Source organism: Mirounga angustirostris, unplaced genomic scaffold (genome assembly GCF_029215605.1).
Source record: "Mirounga angustirostris isolate CCGP_5_RB_7025 unplaced genomic scaffold, mMirAng1.0.hap1 SCAF_13, whole genome shotgun sequence".
In the NCBI taxonomy this organism is placed as follows: Eukaryota; Metazoa; Chordata; class Mammalia; order Carnivora; family Phocidae; genus Mirounga; species Mirounga angustirostris.
Window position 1 is genome coordinate 94,768,069 of NW_026991721.1, and position 26,190 is coordinate 94,794,258.

At 40.5% G+C, this 26,190-nt stretch overlaps 1 protein-coding gene across 2 annotated transcripts in view; it reads right to left on the minus strand.

Moving 5' to 3' along the window:
- CBL (Cbl proto-oncogene) overlaps positions 1–26,190 on the minus strand; it is an 82,705-nt gene that overhangs the window by 51,610 nt on the left and 4,905 nt on the right. Inside the window, exon 2 of one of the 2 annotated variants that reach the window (XM_045894851.3) lies at positions 9,980–10,227. The exons of the other annotated variant lie outside the window; for it this stretch is intronic. Within the exon in view, the coding sequence (XP_045750807.1) occupies positions 9,980–10,227 (248 nt within the window). The remainder of the gene's footprint in view (positions 1–9,979; positions 10,228–26,190) is intronic. 2 annotated transcript variants of the gene reach the window in all.

A 26,190-nucleotide genomic window follows, 5' to 3' on the forward strand; every position in this document is an offset into this window, starting at 1 on the left:
ATGTAAAGACATCATCCTGTGGTAAATCACATTACTGAGTATTTGTGTTCAAAAGACATACCAATTAAAAAAATGTATTAACGTCTGAGTCTATGTGGTTTACTATTTTATATGATACTTGAAGTGTGGCCTCCAAGGATCATTTCTGTAATAGGGAACGGAATATCCTGTTACCATTCCTTTACATTCAAAGAAAACCAAAATAATTAGTAATAAACATTTGGGAGACAAGCTTAAAAAAAAAAAAAAGGAAAAAGAGGCTCTGGCACTTAACTAGCTACACATACTTGGGTAACTTATTCTAACTTTCAGTAATACAAAAATGCCTGTTCAGGTCCTCTGCCCATTTTTCAGTCAGATTATTTGTATTTTTGGTATTGAGTTGTAGGAATTCTTTATGTATTTTGATTACTAACCCCACATTGGATATATCACTTGCAGATATTTTCTCCCATTCAGTGGGTTGCCTTTTTGTTTTGTTGATGGTTTCCTTCACTGTGCAAAAGCTTTTTAATTTGATGTCATCGCAACAGTTTATTTTTGCTTTTGTTTCTCTTGCCTGAGGAGACCAATCCAGAAAAATATTGCTAAGGCCAATGTCCAAGAGCTTACTACCTAGATTTTTTTTTTTTTTTAAGATTTGAGAGAGAGGGCACACATGCAGGGTGTGGGGGACAGAGGGAGAGACAGTCTTTTTTTTTTTTTTTTAATGATTTTTTTTTCAAAGATTTTATTCATTCATTTGAGAGAGTGACAGAGAGAGAGCACACAAATGGGGGGGGGGGGGAGGGCAGAGGATAAGGGAGGAGCAGACTCCCCGCTGAGCAGGGAGCCAGACATGGGACTCAATCCCAGAACCCTGGGATCAGGACTTGAGCGGAAGGCAGATATTCAACCAACTGAGCCACCCAGGCGCCCCTGAGACAGAGAATCTTAAGCAGACTCCACTCAGCACAGAGCCCCACGCCGGGCTCGATCTCCTGACCTTGAGATCAGGACCTGAACTGAAACCAAGAGTCGGATGCTTAACTGAATGTGCCACCCAGGCGCCCCTAGATTCTTCTTTAGAAGTTTTATGGGGTTTTTTTTTATGGTTTTATGTTTTAATCCAAATCCCTTCTCACTACTTTTTGATAAATTTCTAAAAGTGGAACTACTGAGCAAGATTCTAAATCTTTCTATATCTATCAGCCCCCAGAAAGGCTAAACCTATCTCATTCCTACCACAACCAGGTAAGGGAGTACTCCTTTTCCTGCACCCTCCTTTGAAACACTAATTATAGGGCGCCTGGGTGGCTCAGTTGGTTAAGCGACTGCCTTCGGCTCAGGTCATGATCCTGGAGTCCCTGGATCGAGTCCCGCATCAGGCTCCCTGCTCGGCAGGGAGTCTGCTTCTCCCTCTGACCCTCCCGACCCTCCCCCCTCTCATGCTCTCTCTCTCTCAGTCTCTCTCTCAAATAAATAAATAAAATCTTAAAAAAAAAAAAAAAAAAAGAAACACTAATTATAAGCTGATTTTCCATTTTTTTGCCAATTTCTTAGGCCAAAGAAAATTATTTTATGACTAGCAAACTAGACTGTTCTTTTAATATTCATATTTGCCCTTTTATTTTTCTTCTTCTGTGAACTAGTCATTTCCTTTGTCAATTTTCTATTTAAAAAGAGGGGTTTTGGGGCACCTGGGTGGCTCAGTTGTTGGGCGTCTGCCTTCGGCTCAGGTCATGATCCCAGGGTCCTGGGATCAAGCCCCGCATCGGGATCCCTGCTCCGCGGGAGGCCTGCTTCTCCCTCTCCCACTCCCCCTGCTTGTGTTCCTTCTCTCTCTGTCAAATAAATAAATAAAATCTTAAAAATAAATAAAATTTTTTTTTGTTAAGATTTTATTTATTTATTTGACAGAGAGAGATCACAAGCAGGGGGAGCAGCAGAGGGAGAGGCGGGCTCCCTGCTAAGCAGGGAGCCCAATGCAGGGCTTGATCACAAGACCCCAGGATCATGACCTGAGCTGAAGGCAGATGCGTAACCGACTGAGCCACCCAGGTGTCCCTTTTTTTTTTAAATTTTCGCTGTGGCTATTGGAATCTAGTCTCTCCCTTCTTTCTTGCTCAGTCTCCCCTGCCGACTCCTCTCCCCCTAGATGATTCTGTCCACTCTCTTGGCTTTAAGTATTACTCTGAATGCCACCAAATTTCTAACTCTATCCCACACCTTCCCTCTGAATTCCAAAGTCTAATACAGCCAATTGCCTGCTTGACTTATTGCCTTAGATGGCTCATAAAAATATCTCCAGTGTAAATAAGTCCAAAATGGAATTCTTGATCCTCCTCACTCCCAATTTAGCTCTCCCCACATCTATACTCTGAATTCCCCATTTTAGCAAATGCTGCTGTCACTGGCAGAGTTAATGACAGAGACCTATACGTCATCTTGATCCTTCCCTGTCATCTTTTCCTGCCCTCCTCTGGTCTAATTCCCCAGCAATTCTTTTTGATTCTAGCTCCAATCTGTCTACTTTTCATCCTTTCAGCCTTTCTCTAGACCAGGCTATCCTGCCTCCCATCTGGCTGACAACCTTGTAACCCAACCCTTTACTCCCATCACTGTACCCCCACGAGCCTAACCCATTTGCCAAAGAGCAGCCAACGCTACCATTGTAAGGTAACTACCGGATCAGGTCCTTCCACTCTTTTTACACCTTTCTGTGACATCGCATTGCTCAAACCAGAAACCTAGCCAATCCATTCACAAGTCATGCTATGCTGGCTGCTGCCTTTTTTTTTTTTTTAAGACTTTATTTATTTATTTATTTATATATTTATTTTTTAAAGATTTTATTCATTTATTTGAGAGAGAGAATGAGATAGAGAGCATGAGAGGGGAGAGGGTCAGAGAGAGAGGCAGACTCCCTGCTGAGCAGGGAGCCCGACGTGGGACTCGATCCCGGGACTCCAGGATCATGACCTGAGCCGAAGGCAGTCGCCCAACCAACTGAGCCACCCAGGCGCCCCTATTTATTTATTTATTAAGAGGAGGTGGAGAGAGAGCACACACATGAGCAGGGAGAGGGCCAGAGGATGACGAGAGAGAGAGAGAGAGAGAGAGAGAGAAAGAGAGAGAATCCCAAGCAGACTCTGCACTGAGCACAGAGCCCAATGCGGGACTCAATCCCTCAACCCTGAGATCATGACCTGAGCCAAAAATCAAGAGGCTTAACCGACTGAGCCACCCAGGTGCCCCTTGCTAGATTTAAAACACATCAAGTACGGTCTACTTTTTGCCATCTCCAGCATCAACACTTTGGTTCAAGCCATCATCATCTTTCTCCAGAACCAAAAAGGGGGTGCAGCCCCTTCCGCAATCATTAGAAAGGCATTCCTAATCTAAGCGGGAATCTTTTCTAACCAAAACCAAACTACTTAAAAAAAAAAAAAAAAGGATTTATTTGAAAGACAGAAACAGACTGAGAGCGAGCGTGGGGGGCAGGGGGAGACAGAGGGAGAGAGAAATTTAAGCAGACTTGCGCTGAGCACAGAGCCCAAAGCGGGCAGCCCAAAGTGGGGCTCGATATCACGACCTCAGATGAAACCAAAAAGACGGTTAACCAACTATGCCAGCCAAGCGCCCCAAGCCCTAACTTCTCCACACAAAGATCTAAGCTGCCCTTACCTACCACTAATGGTAGGTTAAGATTTGGCACACTAACTGAAAACCTCTCTTCGGGGTGCTAGTGAAAGACTATAGCAGCACAAACACTTCTGTCTAGTTTGTGAAACACCACTGTTCCACTAGAGAAACACCGAAAACCTCACAAGCTAAGACCCTAGACTACAAGCCTCGTAAGAGAAGGACTATGTTGGTACTACCCAGTATGGAATCACTGCTCCTAGGGTAGTGCTTACCACCAAGAATGTACCCAAGACTAATTTTTTCTTTAATGAATGGTTAGAACATGAGCTTTTAGTTAGTTCTGAATTATTCCCAGCTGAATTACAATAAAACCAAATCTTGGTCATTTCAGCTTATAACTAAAAAGGCAGTAGAGTTACAACAAAGTTTCACAGTAGTGTTTTAAAATGAACTTCACTGCATAATCCCACTCGGCTTCTACTGTAACATCCTGCGCAAGAAGGAAAACAGGTGCAAAAACCAGGGTTACAGATCAAAGACAAGAAAGCAGCTTATAGTTTTTGTTTAAGTCGTTTTTTTTAACAAAAAGTCTAAGAGAAATAAGGTCAAGTTTATCTTTAGAGAAGTTACTTTACCTAATAACCTAAAATAAAGACAGGAAGCAACTCTATTAAATACTGATAGATATACAGAGCAGACTTAAGGGATCAGCTCTTTAACATCCAGCCTAGGAACAAATTCCCTTGTGTATACAGCTTTAGGGAAACATATGTGTTCCCCAAGCCACAGCAGGTTCATCTAGAGGTGACACCTGGTCCACGCTGGACTAATCACAGCACTTACCTTTTCTTTCGAGTTGACTGGTTCAGGGATAACCAACTGATCTATAGCAAGCCAAAGTCAAAACTGAAACTAAGAGTCAGATGTTCTGCTACATTGGAAACCCCGTAAGATGTAAATGTTGGATGTAGCAGAGGTCAGTTTTCCAGCAATTCAGACATCAATCTGCACCAAGAGAATGCAGAGAGTCCCGGCAACATTTCCAACCCTGGTTTCGGTTACTCCTTGCCCTTAGTGCAACTTAACATAGTCACTTTTTCTAGAATTTTACAAGTCCACAAATTTCTCTCTCCCAAGAAGAAAAACCAGGAATGAAGCATAAAAGGCCTGTAATACCCTTTATCATGATAAAAAACACTAAACGAGGAACAGAAGAAAACCTTCTCAACCTGATAAAGGACATCTATGAAAATCCCACAGCTAACATGATACTCAATGGTGAAAGACTGAAAGCTTTCCTCCTCATATCAAGAAGAAGACAAGGATGTCTGCTCTCACCACTTCTATTCAACATAAATTCTATTCAACATCAAGTTCTAGTCACCACAACTAGGCAAGAAAAAAAATAAAAGGCATCCATAAAGGAGAAGTAGTAAAACTTTCTCTATTTGCACATGACACGATCTTGTTTGTAAAAAAATCCTAATGAATCCAGTAAGAAACTACTAGAATCAATAAATGAGTCCTGCAGAGTTACAGGATACAAAATCAATATACAAAAATCAATTGTGTTCTATGTACCAGTAATAAACTATCCAAAAATGAAATCGGGAAAACAATTCCATTTGCATCAGAAAGAATAAAACACTTAGGAATAAAAAAAATTTTTTTAAGGAGAGAGCACAAGCAGAGGGAGCAGCAGAGGGAGAGGGAGAAGCAGGCTCCCCACCGAGCAGGGAGCCCCGAAGCAGAACCTGATCCCAGGACTCTGGGATCATGACCAGAACCAAAGGCAGACACTTAACTGACTGAGTCACCGAGGCGCCCAGAAATAAAATTTTTTAAGATTTTTTAATTTTAATTTTTAAAAGATTTTTATTTATTTATTGAGAGAGAGAGAGAGCGAATGCGCCGGGGTAGGGAGAAGGAGATAGAGAATCCTCAAGCAGACTCCCTGTTGAGAGCAGAGCCCAATGAAGGGCTCAACCCCAGGACCTCAGCTGAAACCAAGACTTGGCCGCTTAACCAACTAAGCCACCCAGCATGCCTACTTAGGAATAAATTAAACCAAGGAGGTGAAAAACTTATACGCTGGAAACTACAAAAACACTGCCGAAAGATGTTTTAAAAGACCTTAACAAATGGAAAAACATCCCATGTTCATAGATTAGAAGACTTAGTGTTAAGATAGCAATACTTCCCAAACAGATGTACCAGTCCAATGCAATTCCTAAGAAAATAACAACCACCCTTTTCGCAGAAATTGGTGAGCTGACTCATAAGGAATCTCAAGGGACCTCAAATAGCCAAAACCATCTTGAAAAAGAAGAACAAAGTTGGAGGACTCACACTTGCTGATTCCAAAACTTTACTACAAAGCTACAGTAATAAAGATGGTGTGGGTACTGGTCTAAGGACAGACATATAACCATGCAAAGAAGACAGAGAACCTAGAAATAAACCTTCATACAATTGACTTTTGACAAGGGCATCAAGCCAATTCAATGGGGAAAGAATGTTCTTTTCAATAAACAGTGCTGGCACTAAAGGATACCCATATGCAAAAGAGTAAAGTTGGACTCTTACCTTTGACCATATACAAAAATTAACTCAAGGGCGCCTGGGTGGCTCAGTTGGTTAAGCGACTGCCTTCGGCTCAGGTCATGATCCTGGAGTCCCTGGATCGAGTCCCGCATCGGGCTCCCTGCTCGGCAGGGAGCCTGCTTCTCCCTCTGACCCTCCCCCCTTTCATGTGCTCTCTCTGTCTCAAATAAATAAATAAAATCTTAAAAAAAAAAAAAAAAATTAACTCAAAATGATCACAGGCATAATCTTCATGACATCGGATTAAGCAATGGTTTCTTAGCCATGAGATCAAAAGCACAGGTTACCAACAAAAAAGTAGTGGACCTCACCAAAATTAAAACTGTTCGTGCTTTAAATGACACTAAAAAGAAAGTGAAAAGACCACCCACAGAATGGGAATAAAATTTTGTAAATGATGTATCTGATAAGGGTCTAGTATCCAGAATATGTAAAGAACTCTACAACTCAACAATAAAAAGAAAAAGAACCCCAACTGGGCAAAGGATTTGAATAGACAATCCTCCAAAGAAGATATACATATGAAAAAAGCTCACATTATTACTCATTATGGAAATGCAAATCAAAACCACAATGATAGCTACTTCATACCCAGTAGGACAGCTATAAAAAAAAAAAAGAAAACAAAACAAAAACAAAAAAATAACAAGTATTGGTGAGAAACTGGAACCCTCACACATCGTTGGAAGAATGTAAAATGCTGCTGTGATAAACAGTCAATGGTTCCTCAAAAAGTTAAACTAGAATTACATATGACTCAGGAATTCCTCTCCCAGGTATTTACCCAAGAGAACTGAAAACATATAGCCACACAAAAACTTGTACGCAGATGTTCACAGCAGCATTATTCATTATATCAAGGGGAAACAACCCAAATGTCCATAATCAAAATGTGGTATAGCCATGCAATCGAGTATTATCTAGCCATTAAAAAGGAAAGACGTACTGACCCACACTACAACATGAATGAGTTATGAAAATATGTGCTAGGAAAGCCAGACAAAAAAGGCCACACGTTCCAAGTCCACTTACATGAAACGTCTAAAACAGGCAAATCTTCAGAGACAGAAAGTAGGTATTTGTGACTGCCAGGGGCTGGGGGAGAAGCAGGAGTGGGGAATGGGCAGTGACTGCTAATGAGTGTGGGGTTTCTTGTTGAGATGATGGAAACATTCTGAAATTAGATAGTGGGGACGGTTACACGACTTTGTGAACATACCAAAAACCACCGAATTACATTCTGTAAAAGGGTGAATTTTATGATATGTTAATATCTCAATTTAAAAAACTGATTAGGAAAATAGGAACCGAAATACAGCTCACAAAGGTCACACAGTAAAGCCATACATTTTTCTTTAAAAAAAATCGGAATTGCAACTGAAATTTATTTATTCTCACTTTACATATAACTTGAAAAAAATTTCAAAGCCCATAGTGTATTAAAAACTTCCTATTATGGGTAATAACATTGATAGACAAACATACTGACGGGAAGGTTAAAAAAAATGGCTAAAGAACTTGAAAGCAATAGTATGGGGCCACTTACTAAGGCTAAATTGGTCTACGTACTTCATTATGATCTGGCAGTCTCACTAATACACAGTGTATGTTTATAGTAAAGAAAATGAGGATGATGATTAAAATTAGAGCTAACCCACTTATTACTTTCATTGTGCCAATCACCACTCTTAAGTACTGAACATTGACTCACTCATTTAATAACTCCCAACAACCCTACAAAGAAAGTACTACTGTCAGCTCATTTTACAGATGAAGAAACAGGGATCACAAAGCTAAGTGGCAAAATTAAGATTCAAACGCAGGCTTCAGAGTCCATCCTCTTAACCAGTACACAATACTGTCTCTCAGGGATGAACAATCCATCGGAAAAAAAAATGTTAAATAATGTTCAGTATGCTCTAAAACTGGAAAATCTACAATTTTTATTTCACTGTAAAAGTGCTCTTTAAAAACAACAACAACGGGCGTCTGGGTGGCTCAGTTGGTTAAGCGACTGCCTTCGGCTCAGGTCATGATCCTGGAGTCCCGGGATCGAGTCCCGCATCGGGCTCCCTGCTCGGCGGGGAGTCTGCTTCTCCCTCTGACCCTCCTCCCTCTCATGCTCTCTGTCTCTCATTCTCTCTCTCTCAAATAAATAAATAAAATCTTAAAAAAAAAAAATTTACATAAAAACAACAACAACTCTTCTATAGCAGCCTATTATCTACGGGAGAATGTCTAGAGGTAAAAGAACACTTACATCCTGACTCCCATCTGTATTCACAGCTCACTTGTCTTTCCCAATTCTAGCCAAACCAGACTGCTCATGTTCCTTCAACATACAGAGCCTGTGCATGTTCATGCACCTGTGTTAAAGGCCTTTTTTTCACTTCTCTGATTAGAAAATTTCTACTTGCCTTCTACAACCTAGCTCACATCACACTTCCTTTGTGCCACACTCCCTGACACCACAAGGCAAACCTGTGTTCACGCAGCCTTTTGCACCTCTCTCTATTAAAGCATCCACCTCAGTACATCATAATTCCCCTTTTCACCTCCTACAGTTAGAACCTAGTTTGCTGTAGATGCTAAATTAAATTTTTTAATTAAAGTAAGTAAAATTATTTTTTTTTAAATTCAGCAATACAAAATCACCAGTTAGCTACGATCCACATAGTCAGGTTTTATCTTAACAAAAGTCATAAAATTTAAATATTTAAAAAGAATAAAGTTCATTTTCATATAAACTAGAAGTTACAAAGGTTCCTACAGATTGAATTCAGTCACCAGAAATCTTCTTAATGAGAAAAAACTGATACTCTGGACCAAACCTGAGTAATCTGTCGTAGTAAACTTATGAATAATGACATGGGTAAAATTTTAACTAAGAGATGAGGGTTCCCAGAATCTAAGTCAACAGAGAAAGGAGTGGTAGGTAGGCTATAAGGATACCATTTAGTAAGTTAGTGCTTGAGTAATACATGCTTACTTAATGCCCTCAAAAATTACTGTTCTTCCTAATTCATGTCACTCCTTGAGAGTTAATTTACTACCTACAAAGTTCTAGTGGAATTTACGTTTTATTACTTGTCCTAGATGAGTTAATATTTCCAACTGGACCAAATCAAATATAACCATATCTACAATCAACCCATTTCTCTCCCAGTATATAATTTAAAATAGCCAAACTAATAACATATGGGACACCCAATACAGTAATAAGTATCAAAGAATACATAGGAGTCTGTCAAATATTTACTGAATTAACTACATTTGTCAATATCTATTCTACTGGAAAAGTTACCTACAAAAGAAATGTCATTTCACTTTGTTTTATTAAAAAAAAAAAGGGGGGGGGTTACCTAACTATTATTATCCCATACTTTTGACTTCCCTAAATAAGCTACAGCTCTGGCAAAATCTGCCCTCTTATTGTTGACTCCCAACCTCAGCTTAACCTCGACCTTCTTTCAAACTCTCACCTATCCCCAAACTTTCATGATCTTTGGGGTCCCCAATGGACCTTCTGCCTCCAATTCATCTTCATTGACTAAAAGGCACTGACTTTTCAGAGAGGGGTTCAACACCCTCCAAGGCAACGTTTGATATAAAACCCACCTTTAAATCAAATGTCAACTTTGCATTTTCGTTGACCTAAAAATTCAAACCAAGTCACAGCTACTTCTAAGTGTTACCCATTTAGGCAGTCACAGACCTGAAAAAATATTTGTGTAGTATTTGCCATTACCTAGGCTGAGAATTCTCCTCATACATTCTTTCTTTCCCCTCCTTGAAGAGGCTTATGGTCTGCTTAGTTTTCTTCATCAAATTCTCCATGAACACCCTAAAATACTCATTTTCTCCAAGTGTCTCCATCTTCCCCTCATATCTTGACAAGACAGTGCGGAGATGCTGGTAGGTATCTGGCAGCAGGTCTAAGATATAAGGTGGGCTATTCTTTAGCGCCAGCTTTGGGTTCTGACACAATCGCACCACCTGCAACAAATGGAAAAGAAGGGCTATTACTTGGAGGATCTTAAGGACGATTTCCTTTTTCAATTTAAAAAAAAGTTATAAAATATGTGCTCTGTTGCAGAATTATTAAAAAATGCACAAGACCATAAGAAATGATCCATAACACTCCTGCCCATGGGCAATTAATTTGCATTTTTAGTGGTTCCCCTAGGAGGGTGGGTTCTTTAAAACCATATGAGAGACTAATGGTCCAGAAATCACATAGCAGACAAGGGGGGCCGGGCTGGCTCAGTCGGTGCACTGTACGACTCTTGATCTTGTGGTTGTGAGGCTGAGCCCCACGATGAGTGTAGAGAGGACGTAAAAATAAATCTTAAAAAAAAGAAAAGAAATTACATAGCAGACTAAACATTGCAGGGGGGAGGAAGACATTGCACTAACACCTAAAAAGTGCTAGATGAACTAGGACAAGTTCATTTTAAATGCATGGCTCACCCCACAACACAATAAAAAAAATTCCCAAGGACAGACATAAAGAACATGGCTGGGGCGCCTCAGTGGCTCAGTCGTTAAGCATCTGCCTTCAGCTCAGGTCACGATCCCAGGGTCCTGGGATGGAGGCCCACATCAGGCTCCCTGCTCCACGGGAAGCCTGCTTCTCCCTCTCCCTCTCCCCCTGCTTGTGTTTCCTCTCTCGCTGTGTCTCTGTCAAATAAATAAATAAAAATCATTTTAAAAAAACAGCAACAACAACAACATTGCCGCCATGGGAAGTAACGTAGAGCCCAGAGTTGTAACAGCCACTAGGGTCTGGGAGCAGAGGGGACTTGAACCCCACGGAGCTCAACTGAGATACCATTCCTTGCCATATAAAGAACCTCCAGCCCCCACTCTGGGTGTAGAGAATGCTTAAAAAAAAAAAAAAAAAAGGCCTCCAGAATTTGCCTAATAATTCTTTTTCCCATATTTTACATTCAACTTCTGAGTTCTTATGTTTTATGTAGGTTTCTTTTAAAGAACATGTAGCAGTATTTTTAAAACCCAATGTAACAGTCTTCGTTTTTAAACTAATGAGTTTAGTACATTTTATATTTGTTAATAATGACTAATAAATTTGTATTTATTCCTACCATCTTATTTTGTATTTTCCACTTACATGGATTTTTCTGTGTCTGGGAAAGAGAAATAAATTAGTGGGAGGGAAAAGTCTAGAAACAGACCCACACATATATAGGCCCTTCACTTATCACAAAGGAGTGGTCTTTTCCAAAAATAGTAGTGGAACAATTGGGTATCCATATAGAAAAAATAAACTAAGCCCTCACCTTACACTATACCAAAAAACAAAACACCATACATATAGACACACACACACACACACAAAACCCCAAAAAAGTAGACCTTGGGTTATAGACCTAAATGTGAAAGGCAGATCTATAAAGCATAGAAAATAATATAAGAAAATTATCTTCACTACAGAGAAAAATTTTTTTTTTTTAAAGATTTTATTTATTTATTTGACAGAGAGAGACACAGCGAGAGAGGGAACACAAGCAGGGGGAGTGGGAGAGGGAGAAGCAGGCTTCCTGTGGAGCAGGGAGCCCGATGCGGGGCTTGATCCCAGGACCCTGGGATCATGACCTGAGCCGAAGGCAATCGCTCAACCGACTGAGCCACCCAGGCGCCCCAGAGAAAATTTTCTTAAACCGGACTATAAAAAGCATTAACCACACACATAAAAAAGTTAATTAAAATTCTCCTACTTCAAGATACCCTATAAAGAGTAAAAACACATGTACAGAATCAAAAATATTTGTAATACATATATACATATCCAAATGTATATATCCAGAATATACAGGCATACTTCAGAGATACCGCAGGTTCGATTCCAGACCACCACAATAAAGCACTTATCTCAATAAAGTGAATCAAATGAGTATTTTGGCTTCCCAGTGCATATAAAAGTTATGTTTATACCATACTGTAATCTATTAAGTATACAATAGTAGTAGGTCCTAAAAAAACGTACATACCTTAATTAAAAAATACTTTATTGCTACAAAATGCTAAGCACCATCTAAGCTTTTAGTGAGCTGTAACTTTTTTGCAGTGGAGGGCCCGGCCTCAATGTCCATGGCTGCTGACTCATCAGGGTGGAGGCTGCTGAAGGCTGGGGCGGCTGTGGCAAGTTCTTAAAATAAGACAAGAGTGAAGTCTGCTGCCTCGACGGACTCTTCCTCCCACGAGTGAGTTCTCTATAGCATGTGGTGCTATTTGATAGCATTATATGCACAGTGCAAAGTCTTTCAAAATCTTTCAATCCTCTCAAAGCCTGCCACAGCTTTATCAATTAAGTTATGTAGTATTCTAAGTCTTTTGTCATCACTTCAACAATCTTCACAGCACCTTCCCTAGAAGTAGATTCCATCTCAAGAAACCACTTTGCTCATCTGTAAGAAGCAACCCCTCATCCGTTCAAGTTTTATCATGAGACTGTAGCAACTCTGTCCCATCTTCAGGCTCCACTTCTGATTGTAGTTCTCTTGCTGTTTCCACCACATCTGCAGGTACTTCCTCTGCTAAAGTCTTGAACCCCTCAAAGTCATACATGAGGGTTGCAATCAAATTCTTCCCAACTCCTGTTAATGTTGGTATTTTGAGCTCTTCTCATGAATCACTAATGTTCTTAATGGCATCTAGAATGATGAATCCTTTCTAGAGGTTTTCAATTAATTTTGCCTAGCTCCATAGAGGAATCACTATCCACGGCAGCTATAGCCTTATGAAATGTATTTCTTGAATAATAAGACTTGAAAGTCAAAATGACTCCTTGATCCATGGGCTGCAGAATGGATGCTTTACTAGCAGACATGAAAACATTCATCTCAGGGCACCTGGGTGGCTCAGTTGGTTAAGCGACTGCCTTCGGCTCAGGTCATGATCCTGGAGTCCCTGGATCGATTCCCGCATTGGGCTCCCTGCTCGGCGGGGGGTCTGCTTCTCCCTCTGACCCTCCCCACTCTCATGTGCTCTCTCTCATTCTCTCTTTCAAATAAATAAATAAAATCTTTAAAAAAAAAAAAAGAAAGAAAGAAAACATTCATCTCATTTTACATCTCCATCAGAGCTCTTGGGTGACTAGGTACAATGTCAATGAGCGGTAGTATTTTGAAATAAATTTTCTGAGCAGTAGGTCTCAACCGTGGGCTTACAATATCCAGCAAACCATGTTGTAAACAGGCTTTGTTGTTCCATTTATGGAGCTCAGGCAGAGTGGATTTAACATGATTCTGAAGGGCCCTAGGATTCTGGAGTGGTAAATGAGGACTGGCTTCAAGTTCAAGTCACCAGCCGCATGAGCCCCTGACAAGAGAGTCAGACTGAACTCGGAAGCCAGGCTTTGATTTCTCTCTAGCTATGAAAGTCCTAGAGGGCATCTTTGTCCAACAGAAGGCTGTGCAGTCTACACTGAAAGGTCTGTTGTTCCGTGGAGCCGCCTCCACTATCTGAGCTAGATCTTCTGGAGAACTTGCTGCAGCTTCTACTTCAGCACTCGCTGCTTCCACCTGCACTTCTACGTTATGGAGACGGCTTCTTTCCTTAAACCTCATGAACCCGCCCCTGCTAGCTTCACGCTTTGCTTCTGCAGCTTCCCCACCTCTCTCAGCCTTCACAGAATTGAAGAGAGTCAGGGCCTTGCTCTGGATTCGGCTTTGGCTTAAGGGACCGTTGGGGCTAATCTGATCTTCTATCCAGACCACTCAAACTTTCTCCTCATGGGCAGTAAATGTTTCGCTTTATCATTCATGTGTTCACTGGAGTAGCTAGCGCTTTTAACTTCCTTCAGGAAGTTCCTTTGCACTCAACTTGGCTAACTGGTGCAAGAGGTGTAGCTTTCAGCCTGTCTCAGCTTTAGAGGTGCCTTCCTCGCTAAGCTTAATCATTTCTAGCTTTTGATTTAAAGTGAGAGATGTGCAATTCTTCCTTTCACTTGAATACTTAGAGGCCAGTGTAGGATTACTAATTGTCCTAATTTCAATATTGTTGTGTCTCAGGCAGTAAGAGAGGCCAAACGAGAGGGAGAGAGATGGGGAAGAGCTGGTCAGTAGTCAGAACACAGAACATATATTGATTATGTTTGCCATTTCAGGGGCTCAGTCGTTAAGCGTCTGCCTTCGGCTCAGGTCATGGTCCCAGAGTCCTGGGATCAAGCCCCACATCGGGCTCCCTGTTCAGCTGGAAGCCTGCTTCTCCCTCTCCCACTCCCCCTGCTTGTGTTCCTGCTCTCACTGTGTCTCTCCCTCTGTAGAATAAATAAACAAAATCTTAAAAAAAAAAAAGTTTGCCATTTCAGGGGTGCCTGGCTGGCTCAGTCAGTAGAACATACAACTCTTTTCTTTTTTTTTTTTTAAGCATACAACTCTTGATCTTGGGGTCTTGAGTTCAAGCCCCACATTGGGTGTAGAGCTCAATTAAAAAAAAAAGTTCACCATTTCTCATGGGTGTGGTTCGTGGTGCCCTAAAACAATCAGAATAGTAATATCAAAGATTACTGATCACTGTAACAAACATAAATGAGAAAGTTTGAAATAATGGAAGAATTTACCATATGACGCAAAGTGAGCAAATGCTGTTGGAAAAATGGAGAGACTTGCTTTAATTTGTAAAGAGACTTGCTTTAATTTGTAAAGAGGCTTGCTTCAATTTGTAAAAAATGCAGTATGTGCAAAGCACAATAAAATGAGGTATGCCTGTAATTGCTTCTGTGCCATTTACTTTCTTCTCTCCTTCTGGAACTTCAATGACCTAATCCATAAGAACTTTTCACCATGTTCCATGTTTTTTACACTCTTTTCTGTCTTCTCCATCCTTTGCCTCTCAGTGGCTTAGTCTGGATTTATTCCCTAATTTATCTTTCTCTTCACTAATTTTCTCTTCAGCTGTATCTACGCTGTTAAACCCATTCACGGGGTTCTTAATAATCAGTTGTTTTTTTCAGTTTCAGAATTTCTATTTCAAATGTCAAAATTATCGATTTTGTCTTTAGTTCCTCTAACACATTAATCATACATTTTTTAAGTCCATGATTGATAATTCAAATATCTCTGCCTGTCCTATGGGTTTCTATTGTCAATTTTTCCTCTCAGTTTCCAGTTGTGTTTAGTCTTTTCATATGCCTGGTTATTCTTTATTGAATGTTGGACACTATATATAAGAAATTATAGACACAATCTGAGGCCACGGATGATGTTACTCAGAAAGGGTTTACTTTTGCTTCTGGCAAGCAGACAGGCTAGGGACATTAGGATTCCCAGATCACCTTAATCTAATCCAGAACTGAAAAAACTGAAAAGCTGGGCTTCAGTCCCTATAAAGACTAGTCTACTTGTTTTACCCTTACTCCTACAATTTAGGCCCTGAGGAACCCAACCCCAAAACCAAGAGTTTTCCAGGGCCCTCTACCCTGGGAGGCTCTGATTCCAATTTTTTGTCCTCCCTGACATCAGCCTTTTGAAAACTCTACTCAGCCTCTCAACTGTCACTTCCAAATTCAGCCATGATCTCATGGACGAGGCAGCCTCAAACATTAGGCTAACTTCTCAGAGCTTTCCTTATCTTCTGGAACTTGGCCTCCTAATTCCTTACTGCTTTTATGGCTCTTCAATGCCTTCTAGCTTTTCTAGTTGTCAGCAATATATTTGGTCTGAAACAATCTGACATTGTCTAACGTTGGTAGAAGCAAAGTCTGATGTCTTGCTTTTTATTTCACACTTAAAAACATTTATTTCTTTGTGTCAACAAAAGCTCATTATAAGCTTGAGATGAGATGTCTAAACGATTCCATTCTATGGATATACCATAATATATCTTAACCATCCCACCCCACCCCACACTCTGTTTTAACATTTATGTTGTTTTCAAGTCACTATTACAAGGATCACTGTGATGAACATCGCTGAGCATGTTATTATTTTATACATCTGATTATTTCCTTCAGATAGAGTCCCCCAGAAGTGGAAACGTTAGGGTCAGTTAGAATAACTGCAAAATTCCCATTTAATAACTAATCATCAATGACTCGTCAAATGATGAGTCAGGTATTAAATTTTTAAAGCTAGGTATTTTATTCTCTGTACACCATTTCCTCAACTCTTGAAAAAAACAGGCCCATATAATCCTACTAAACACAAGCTGAATCAACAAAAATATCTGATGTATGAATATTTTAGCAGTGTTTTAGGAAGCTGCTCATCCTATTAAATATTTCAAGCCAAAAGGGAAAAACACAGCCAAGAAAAAAAGACTACCACAGAGGACAACTATATTCTAAGTCCAAGAATTAAGAACTCATACTAATAAAAAAAATAGTCTCCAATTTATAAGTGTTACATTCCCAAACCTCATTTGTAAGGCAGGTGTTTATAATTCAGAATATATTTTTACAGAATATATGTTTATAATAAAAATAATCAAAATGAAACCTTCCTGAGGTTAGTTCATGGAGGAAGGTAGAGGAGACTGACAATGAGACTAAGATCTCAAGATCTAGCAAAGGCTACAAGAGGTATATAATTGGAGGTTTTATTGTCACAGAAAATTGGGCATGGAGAAAGAACCAGAAGGAAAAAAGGTAAGTGAAAAGCTAAGGTTTCTGGGAAGACAACAGGAAATGAGATCTACAATATAGCTAGGAACATTAAACATCATTAAAAGGGACACCTCCATCCTCTAAAACAGAAGGGAGTGAGGGCAGACTGAGACAAATTCAGACAGATGAAGGCAGTAAGCTGAAGGTAGGAATGTTCCTGATGGTTTTGGTTTTTCTCAATGCACCCATTCAACAAATGTATCTCAAGCACTGGGATATAGAAGTAAAAGGACAACATGCCTGAATCTGAGAGCCATCATCAGGCAATAAACTAAAAAAATGAATTCAAGAAAAATATGAGGTTCTAAGACCTGAAACCATAAAACTCCCAGAAGAAAACATAGGTGGTAAGCTTCTTGACAATGGTCTTGGTGATGATTTTTTGGATCTCACTCCAAAAGCAAGGGCAAAAGAGCAAAATTAAAGGGGACAACATCAAACTAAAAAGTTTTTGCCCAGTAAAGGAAATCATCAACAAAATGAAAAGGCCACCTACCAAATGGGAGAAGATACTTGCAAATCATGTATCTGATTAGGGGTTAACATCTAAAACATTAAAGAACTCACACAACTCAATAATAAAAAGACAGACAATCTGATTTTCATGTGAGCAAAGGATCTCAATAGATATTTTTCCAAAGACATCCAGATGGCCAACAGGCGCATAAAAGATGCTCAACATCATTCATCATCAGGAAACTGCAAATCAAAACCACAGTGAGATACATTACCTTATACATGTCAGAATGGCTAGTATCAAAAACAGAAGTGTTGGCAAGGATGCAGAGAAAAGGGAACCCTCATACATTCTTGGTGGGAATGTAAATTGATGCAGCCATACAGAAACCAGTATGGAGGTTCCTCAAAATAAATTAAAAATAGAACTACCATACGATCCAATAATTCCACTTGTGGATATTTATCTGAAGAAAACAAAACTAGTTTGAAAAGACATGCACCCCTGTGTTCACTGCAGCACTATTTACAATAGCCAACATATGGAAACAATCTAAGTGTCCACGGGCTGATGAATGGATAAAGAAGATGTGGTATGTATGTATAACAGAATACTACTGGGTCATAAAAAAGAATGAAATCTCGCCATCTATGATAACATGGATGGACCTTGAGGGTATTTTACTGTGAAATAAGCCAGACAGAGAAAGACAAATACCTTATGATTTCACTTATATGTAAAATTTGATAAATAAAACAAACATGCAAACAATACAAAACTCATAGAGAACAAATTTGTGGTTGCCAGAGGGGAGAGGGGGTTGGGAGGTCAGCAAAACGGGTGAAGGGAGTCAAAAAGTATAAACTTCAGTCATGGGGAATGTAATGCTTGGCGGCTATAGTCAATAATACAATATGTACTGAATAATTGAGCATTGTTAAGAGAGTAAATCTTAAAAGTTCTCATTGAAAGAAAAAAAATTTGTGAGGACAGCTTTGTAACTTTGTATGGTGACAGATGGTAACTATACTTGTTGTGGTGATCATTCTGCAATGTATACAAATACAGAATCACTGTGTTACACACCTGAAACTAACTAATATTACATGTCATTTATACTTGAATAAAAAGAAAAGTATCAGGCTCTATGCAGAGAATTTAAATAGAGTAATAGAGTAAGAAAATGCTGAACGACTCCTTTATTTTTTTTTAAAGATTTTATTTATTTGATAAAGAGAGAAAGCACAAGCAGGGGCAACAGCAGAGGGAGAGGCAGGCTCCCCACTGAGCAGGGAGCCTGACTTGGGGCTCAATCCCAGGACCCTGAGATCATGACCTGAGCCGAAGGCAGACGCTTAACCGACTGAGCGACCCTGGCGTCCCCTTTAGACGACTCCTTTAGAACAGTGAACAAGGAAAGCTTCTCTGAGGTGTTTTTGGACTAAGTTGAAATTACAGGAAGGTGCTAGCCATGTGGTATCAGCAAAAGAGGAGCCCAGAGCGGGAAACTAATCCAACAGTCTGAAAGTGGGAACAGGTCTGGATTTGTCTGAGGAATAAAAAGATCAGTGAGACTAAAATGGAGAGAGCCAAGTGGAGAGAGCAAGAGAGAGATGTGAAATAGGCAGGGAATTAACAAGGGGACATTATGATGAAGCCTGAAATATAAGCTTTGAAGTATCCAATCAAAATTAGAAAGGACTTGGGGCGCCTGGGTGGCTCAGTTGGTGAAGCATCCGCCTTCAGCTCAGGTCATGATCCCAGGGTCCTGGGATCGAGTCCCACGTCGGGCTCCCTGCTTGGCAGAAAGCCTGCTTCTCCCTTCCCACTCCTCCCTCTCTCACTGTCTCTCTGTCAAATAAATAAATAAAATCTTAAAAAAAAAAAAATTAGAAAGGACCAAATGTTTTCGTATTTTGCTAAGATTGCATCAACCAACTATTTTATGTCCTGTTTTGGTCATTTACCGTCACTAGTTTTCTTAACCTCTGAGCCTCAGCTCTTCCACCAGCAAAAACAGAGAGAATACCTACCTCACAATAAACACGTATAAAAGGGCTGCACAGTTTCCAGTAAGGTGGGTACTCAGTATGTGTTAGTTCTGCTCCCCATTTCCATTCACCTTGACCAGGCTTATCGTCAGGGTAGGCAGGAATTGTGGATTGTAGGTAGAGTGGTAGACTGAACGTCACCTTTTGATGACTCCCAGAAACCAGTACCATAATTCCTACCATCCTGGCTCATGCCACTGCTACCTTCCCAATCCTGCGTAGTCTCTAACTGATGACCGAAGGATAGAGAAAAGGCAGCAGGCCACCCAAGAACAGGGTGACCCACAATCTGCAAAAGCTACAGTACCCCCCCCACCCAAGGTCCAAATCCAGCAGAGCTCCCAATAAGAGTTTACATTTACATCCGGGGCTACACACACCAACCCACCTGTTCTCCCCATTTATTTATTTTTAAAGCTTTTATTTATTTATTTGACAGAGCAAGAGAGCACAAGCAGGGAGAGCAGGAGAGGGAGATGCAGGCTCCCCGTTGAGCAGGGAGCCCAATGTGGGGCTCCATCCCACCGCCCTGGGATCAAGACCTGGGCCGAAGTCAGATGCTTAACCCACTGAGCTGCCCAGGCGCCCCCTGTTCTCCCTATCTAAATGTAAATGCATTAACTTCACAGAGTTTAGGTTAAAATGCATTATTTGCCTAATACCTCTGGAAAAAAGATATACTTCCTTTCAACAACAAAATGAAACTAAAATTGCTTAGTGTTACATACAATACCCAATGTATAACATGCAATCAATGTTAACAACAATTCATTGAAAAACATAACACTCCTCATAACATACCAGATTTAAAATATCACAAGTTAAAAAATGTCTCCAAAAACACTTGATTTGCTTGCATTTTTAAGCTAGTACCACGTACCTTTCACAAATACTATTTATCCCTCCTTTGAATGTGACCTTATAAAGATCATTTGCAGATTAAATGTCTGCTTTTCTCAAGATCTTTTTGAGATGAATCATCACATGACCAGGGAAATCAGTATTCCACTAACAACTCCTGAGTTTTTAACACTAACACAGACCATAAAGAAAATATGTAAGTAGACCTTTTTTTTTTAAGATTTTATTTATGTGACAGAGAGAGACACAGCGAGAGAGGGAACACAAGCAGGGGGAGTGGGAGAGGGAGAAAGAGGCCTCCCGCGGAGCAGGGAGCCCGGTGCGGGGCTCGATCCCAGGACCCTGAGATCATGACCTGAGCCGAAGGCAGACGCTTAACAACTGAGCCACCCAGGCGCCCCAAGTAGACCTACTCTAGCGATACTAAAATCTTCTAGAAAGAAAAAGAAATGCCCTAAACATATAAGCTCTAGAAAAAAAGTTCAAAAAAGGCTCTAATTCAAGAGTTAACAAACATCAAAAGCGAAAACCTGCCTTTATTACTTAGTGAACTTTAAACTGGCAGTCATAGCTAGCTAAAGCATAAATGGACATTGAACTTCAAAAACGTTCACCAAAAAATTTCTAAAACGCTAAAATACTTTCCTGCTCAGTGTGTCCTCCATTTGGCCAACTTTATTTGGCCTTCCAAGTCTTGCAATGGCAAAAATGGCTTCCTTTTGTTTACTTCTGCCTGTACATTTACAGCATCACTCAAAACAATGCCAAAAAGAAACGTGCTTCGCTCTGGGAAAGCAACAGCATCCTTGTACGGCTGCCATACAGTCCATTCATAACAGCTTTCTCATTGGCCTCACTCCTCCCTCTGCTGCTGCCAAGGCTCAATGGTCAATAGAAAAAATTTGGAAAGTGCTATGATCACAATAAAGAGGAATAAAATTATGCCTGGAAATAGCTAAATTTATAAAAAGAGAAAAGGTACTGAGAACAGTGCCTAAGCCTAATTCTATTCTGAACACAGACTCTTTTCTACCACTAAGGAACGTGAATTTCCAATTAGGCAGAAATCTCTAAGCATATAGGACTATGAATGACTAAGTATTTTTAGCTCTGTAGACCTCAACTTACCCATGCAAGCGTTTTTCATTTCAAACTTTATCATACTTAAAACGTGATTAAAATAAGATTTATGCTTTAAAATGAGTATTCAGTTTGTTGAGTTGGAACATACAACACGTAAAATCTAGTTACAGTTTTAAAAGGCTCCATACTGCTCAAAGGAGCAGGAGGTATGGCAGGAAGGACACCAGGTCTGGAGACCCGGGTTCTAGCCTGATGACTAACATTATCTGGCTATGTTGACCTTAAGCAAGTTTATTCACCTCTCTGGGTCTCAATTTCTGCCTCTATAAATGAAAGAGATCAATTAATTTCTAAAGCCTCTTAAGACTTTAGTTGTGTTTTTTTTTTAAGATTTTGTTTATTTATTTGACAGAGAGAGACACAGCGAAAGAGGGAACACAAGCAGGGGGAGTGGGAGAGGGAGAAGCAGGCTTCCCACGGAGCAGGGAGCCCGATGCGGGGCTCGATCCCAGGACCCCGGGATCATGACCTGAGCCGAAGGTAGATGCTTAACGACTGAGCCACCCAGGCGCCCAAGACTTTAATTTCTTAATGTCTTCTTAAAGCTTCAGGTTTAGAAACTCATCAACACAAAAACTTGAAAACGTTTAACAGTTTTACAAGTACATACAGTGAAGCTTTTAAATGTTTTTTAAGAGAGATCAGAAACCTAGGTTTGTGTGTGTGTGTGTGTGTGTGTTTTTAAGAAACACATCATCACTAGATAACAGCCCCAAGAAAAAAGCCTTTTACTTCTAATTACTATTCTCCATTATTGATTTCTCGAAACTCCATTTAGGGACTTGAACTATAATTACTACCTAACACTTCTCAAATACCGCCCAACACTCTTTATTAAAGACACTATGCCACCTATAACTAATTACCAATCTCATTACTTTCATTTATCACATTAACTGCAGGGAAAAAAATCCAACACAATGTATGATATTAAATAACCTACACATGCTGATAGTTTAACCATGCAGTTTTTATACACAGATTCTGTTTTTTAAAATATATTTTTTAAATTTATTTATCTGAGAGAGAGAGAGAGAGAGAGAGAGAGCATGAGCAGGGGGAGGGTTAGAAGAAGAGGGAGAAGCAGACCGATCCCAGGGTCCTGGGATCATGACCTGAGCCAAAGGCAGACGCTTAACCGACTGAGCCACCCAGGCACCCTGGATTTTATGTTTTAAAGGAAAAAGATAATTCTCTACCCAGACTTATCAGTGCAACTTCAAACGGAATACTTAGCATAAACTAGAGATTAAATGATTTTAGTATCACTTTTGGATGTCAGACCTTGATTAAGATACAACTGTGGCTTAGGATATTGCAAAGGCACCAATTTGCTCTAAAGTGCCTCCCCATTCCCAATCCCCTTTCTTGTCTCCTCAGGAATGAAGTAAAGGTTTGCCTAATGATTCCCACAGAGACTTCCCAGAGCCCTTTGTATACCTTCGGTTAGATCACCAGATTCTGAGTACACTGGGTCATCTTTTTTTTTTTTTTAAGATTTTATCTATTTATTTGACAGAGAGAGACACAGCGAGAGGGAACACAAGCGGGGGGAGTGGGAGAGGGAGAAGCAGGCTCCCCACTGAGCAGGGAACCCGACGCGGGGCTCGATCCCAGGACCCTGGGATCGTGACCTGAGCCAAAGGCAGACACTTAACGACTGAGCCACCCAGGCACCCCTGACCCACATAATTTTTTTTTTTTTTTAAGAACAGAGAGAGACACAGCGAGAGGGAACACAAGCAGGGGGAGTGGGAGAGGGAGAAGCAGGCTTCCCACCGAGCAGGGAGCCCGATGCGGGGCTCGATCCCAGGACCCCGGGACCATGACCTGAGCTGAAGGCAGACGCTTAACAACTGAGCCACCCAGGCGCCCCTACACTGGGTCATCTTTAACTCCTTTAACATCTTTAACAGAACCTGGCATACAGCTTGTGTTCAATAAAGTGTGATTGTGGACAGATGCCAACATAATTTTCACCTAAGGTACCAAGGAATCATATTTACATCAACAAACTAGACAAGGAACATGGGTGGAAGCAAATTTTTTGGAGGGCAATGTGCTAATATATGTATTTTTAAACTTGAATGTAGGAGTCTTTTGACCCAGCACATTTCATTCCTAGGAGTTTATTCTAAAGAAATATTTAGAAATTGCATAATGTAAAGTCACTACAGCACTGTTCCTAATATTAAAAATCAGAAATAACCTAGAAAATTATCCATACGAATTTATTAGGTAAACATGTAACTATGAAATCTTATACAATCCTTAAAAAATTCAGGGAGACCTATACGTGGCCTTAACCTGGTAAATCTCCATAATACAGCAATTTTTTAAAAAGCAAAAAATTCTAGAACCATTTTTGTTTAAAAGTCCCACTTTTGCTTAAAAATGTATATTGAGTACAAATTACTTTTGAAATTTAAGAACATAATAATTAAAATCTTCAACATAAACACGATAACCCTACTGCTATTTCTTAAGGGGAGGGAAAAAAAAAAAGTCTGGCAGCTCACCTAAGAGAAAAGCAACTGTGGACTGGAGGCTTGCTTCAAGTGTGGTCCCTGGGGCCAGCTGCATGGACATCACCCGGGAGCTGGTCTGGAATACAGACTCATGGGCCCCACCCCAGATCTACACAGCCTCTACATTTTTAACAAGATCCACAGATGGTCTGGGGGCGCCTGGGTGGCGCAGCTGGTCAAGCGTTCGACTCCTGCTTTCGGCTCAGGTCATGATCTCAGGGTCATCCCTGAGACCAAGCCCTGCGTCAGGCTCCATGCTCAGTGGAGTCTGCTTGAGTTTCCCTCCCTCTCCCTCTGCCCCTCCCCACCCTCTAAAAAATTAATAAATCTTAAAAAAAAAAAAAAAAAAAAATCCCCAGATGGTCTGAATTCATCTTAAAGTCTGAGCAGCACTGGCTTATAAGAAATCGCTTAACAGAGCCTGAACACCAGTTCAAGATCCACATGAAAAACAAAAGTATTAGCTGGGTGACTAAGGTTACTTAATCTCTCTGAATCTGTTTCATTCTCCTCAAACACACTATTTTGATATTTCTGATGTTTATCAGCAGATGTGAAATGTAAACTGCTCTGTAAGGAATGATGAGAACTCAGTTATTAGTCTTAGTGAGTAAATGCTAAGAAGTCAGTAACTTGCTCAAAGTTGATAAATCTTTCCTCGGCAATGCTGGCCATCCAACCCTCTCATAGCCAGTTGGGGAAAGGGACTAAGGACTGGAGGGATGGAACCCAAACCATAGGCAGTTAAGTACCTCTGGAGAGGTAGTCACGTGGGAGTAGGAGACTAAAAGGGAACGTTTACATTTTGTTCTGTATATGTTATGATTCATACACTGTTTTTCACAAAGAGTGCTATACTTCGGTACTGCTATTCAAAGTAGGTCTAAGAAAGGAAGAGGCGGGAATAAGGATCGCATCTCATTCACTACGTATCAATATGCTGGCCTCCATTTAAGTCTTCCTCATGGCTGATCCCAGAGCCAGAGGAAAGAGTAGTCAGAGGTGGTTCTGAGAAGGTGCCCAGACAGCAGAGTCAGCTAAGCAAGACTCACTGTCCGTCTTAAAAGCTGGAGAGAGGAGACCCGGAGTCACTGTGGATTTCTTCTGAGGCAATCACAGGAGCATCTAGGATTGTGGCACAGGATCTTCCCAGGGCTTGCAGTCCCCAGTGGGGGTACGCTACCAGTGCCACCATAAGCCCCCTCTCCCTTCCTCCTTTTGGAAGCTGCTGCAGGAAGGAACACTGTGGGGACAGAGCTGAGGCTGGCTTCCAGTGCTCCTGGTTGCCTACTCCCACCTATTTCCTTCCAGCACAAAATGTGCTAATCATGAAAACATTTCACAATGACTTGCTTGTTATAACCCCCCCATTCCAACAAACCTAATGTAGATCAGAATTAACAACTTCATTAAAAAATGTGATTGAAGTTCAGACTCCGTTTTCAAGTTAATACTTAATTTTTCTTTTAATGATCTGGGTTAATCATTAGGGAAACGGGGTTTTTTTCATAGTATAAACATTACTAAATTGTTATGTTTGAATATAACATGAATTCTGTTGGCAGTAAGAGTAAGGGACCAATCTGCCCATGATTTATCAGGTTTAATGTATATATACTAACAACATACCAACCACATACTAAAAACAGGTTTTACTGTAGCAAGAGTTACCAAAAATGTCAACGCAACTTTTTACAAAATGAACAGATTCTCTTCTCCCCTGGCCCAACCTCACTTTTTTTCCATATACCTTCCAAATTATCACGTATCATGTGAAAATGTTCAAGGGAGCTCGTGTTTCATAAGGAATTATGAAGAATTTTACATCCTTTGGGGGAGGTCTTAACAGCACAATCATGTTTTACAATGACTACATATTACCTTTATAACCGAAAAAGGTAAAACTACTTTGAGTAAATGATACTGCAAGTCAGCACTCAAAGAGATTCCCTACCTGATTCCCCCTAATTAATCATACAGAGAATGAAGAGGGACTTAGTTCTTTTTTTTTTTTTTAAAGATTTTATTTATTTATTTGAGAGAGAGAATGAGAGAGAGCAAGAGAGGGGAGAGGGTCAGAGGGAGAAGCAGACCCCCCGCTGAGCAGGGAGCCCGACGTGGGACTCGATCCCGGGACTCCAGGACCATGACCTGAGCCGAAGGCAGTCGCTTAACCAACTGAGCCACCCAGGCGCCCGAGGGACTTAGTTCTGAGGTCATTTTACTTTGTTAAATGTTTGCACTTCATTCACCAAGTACCACATGTTAGGCCCAGGAACTGAAATGAAGACA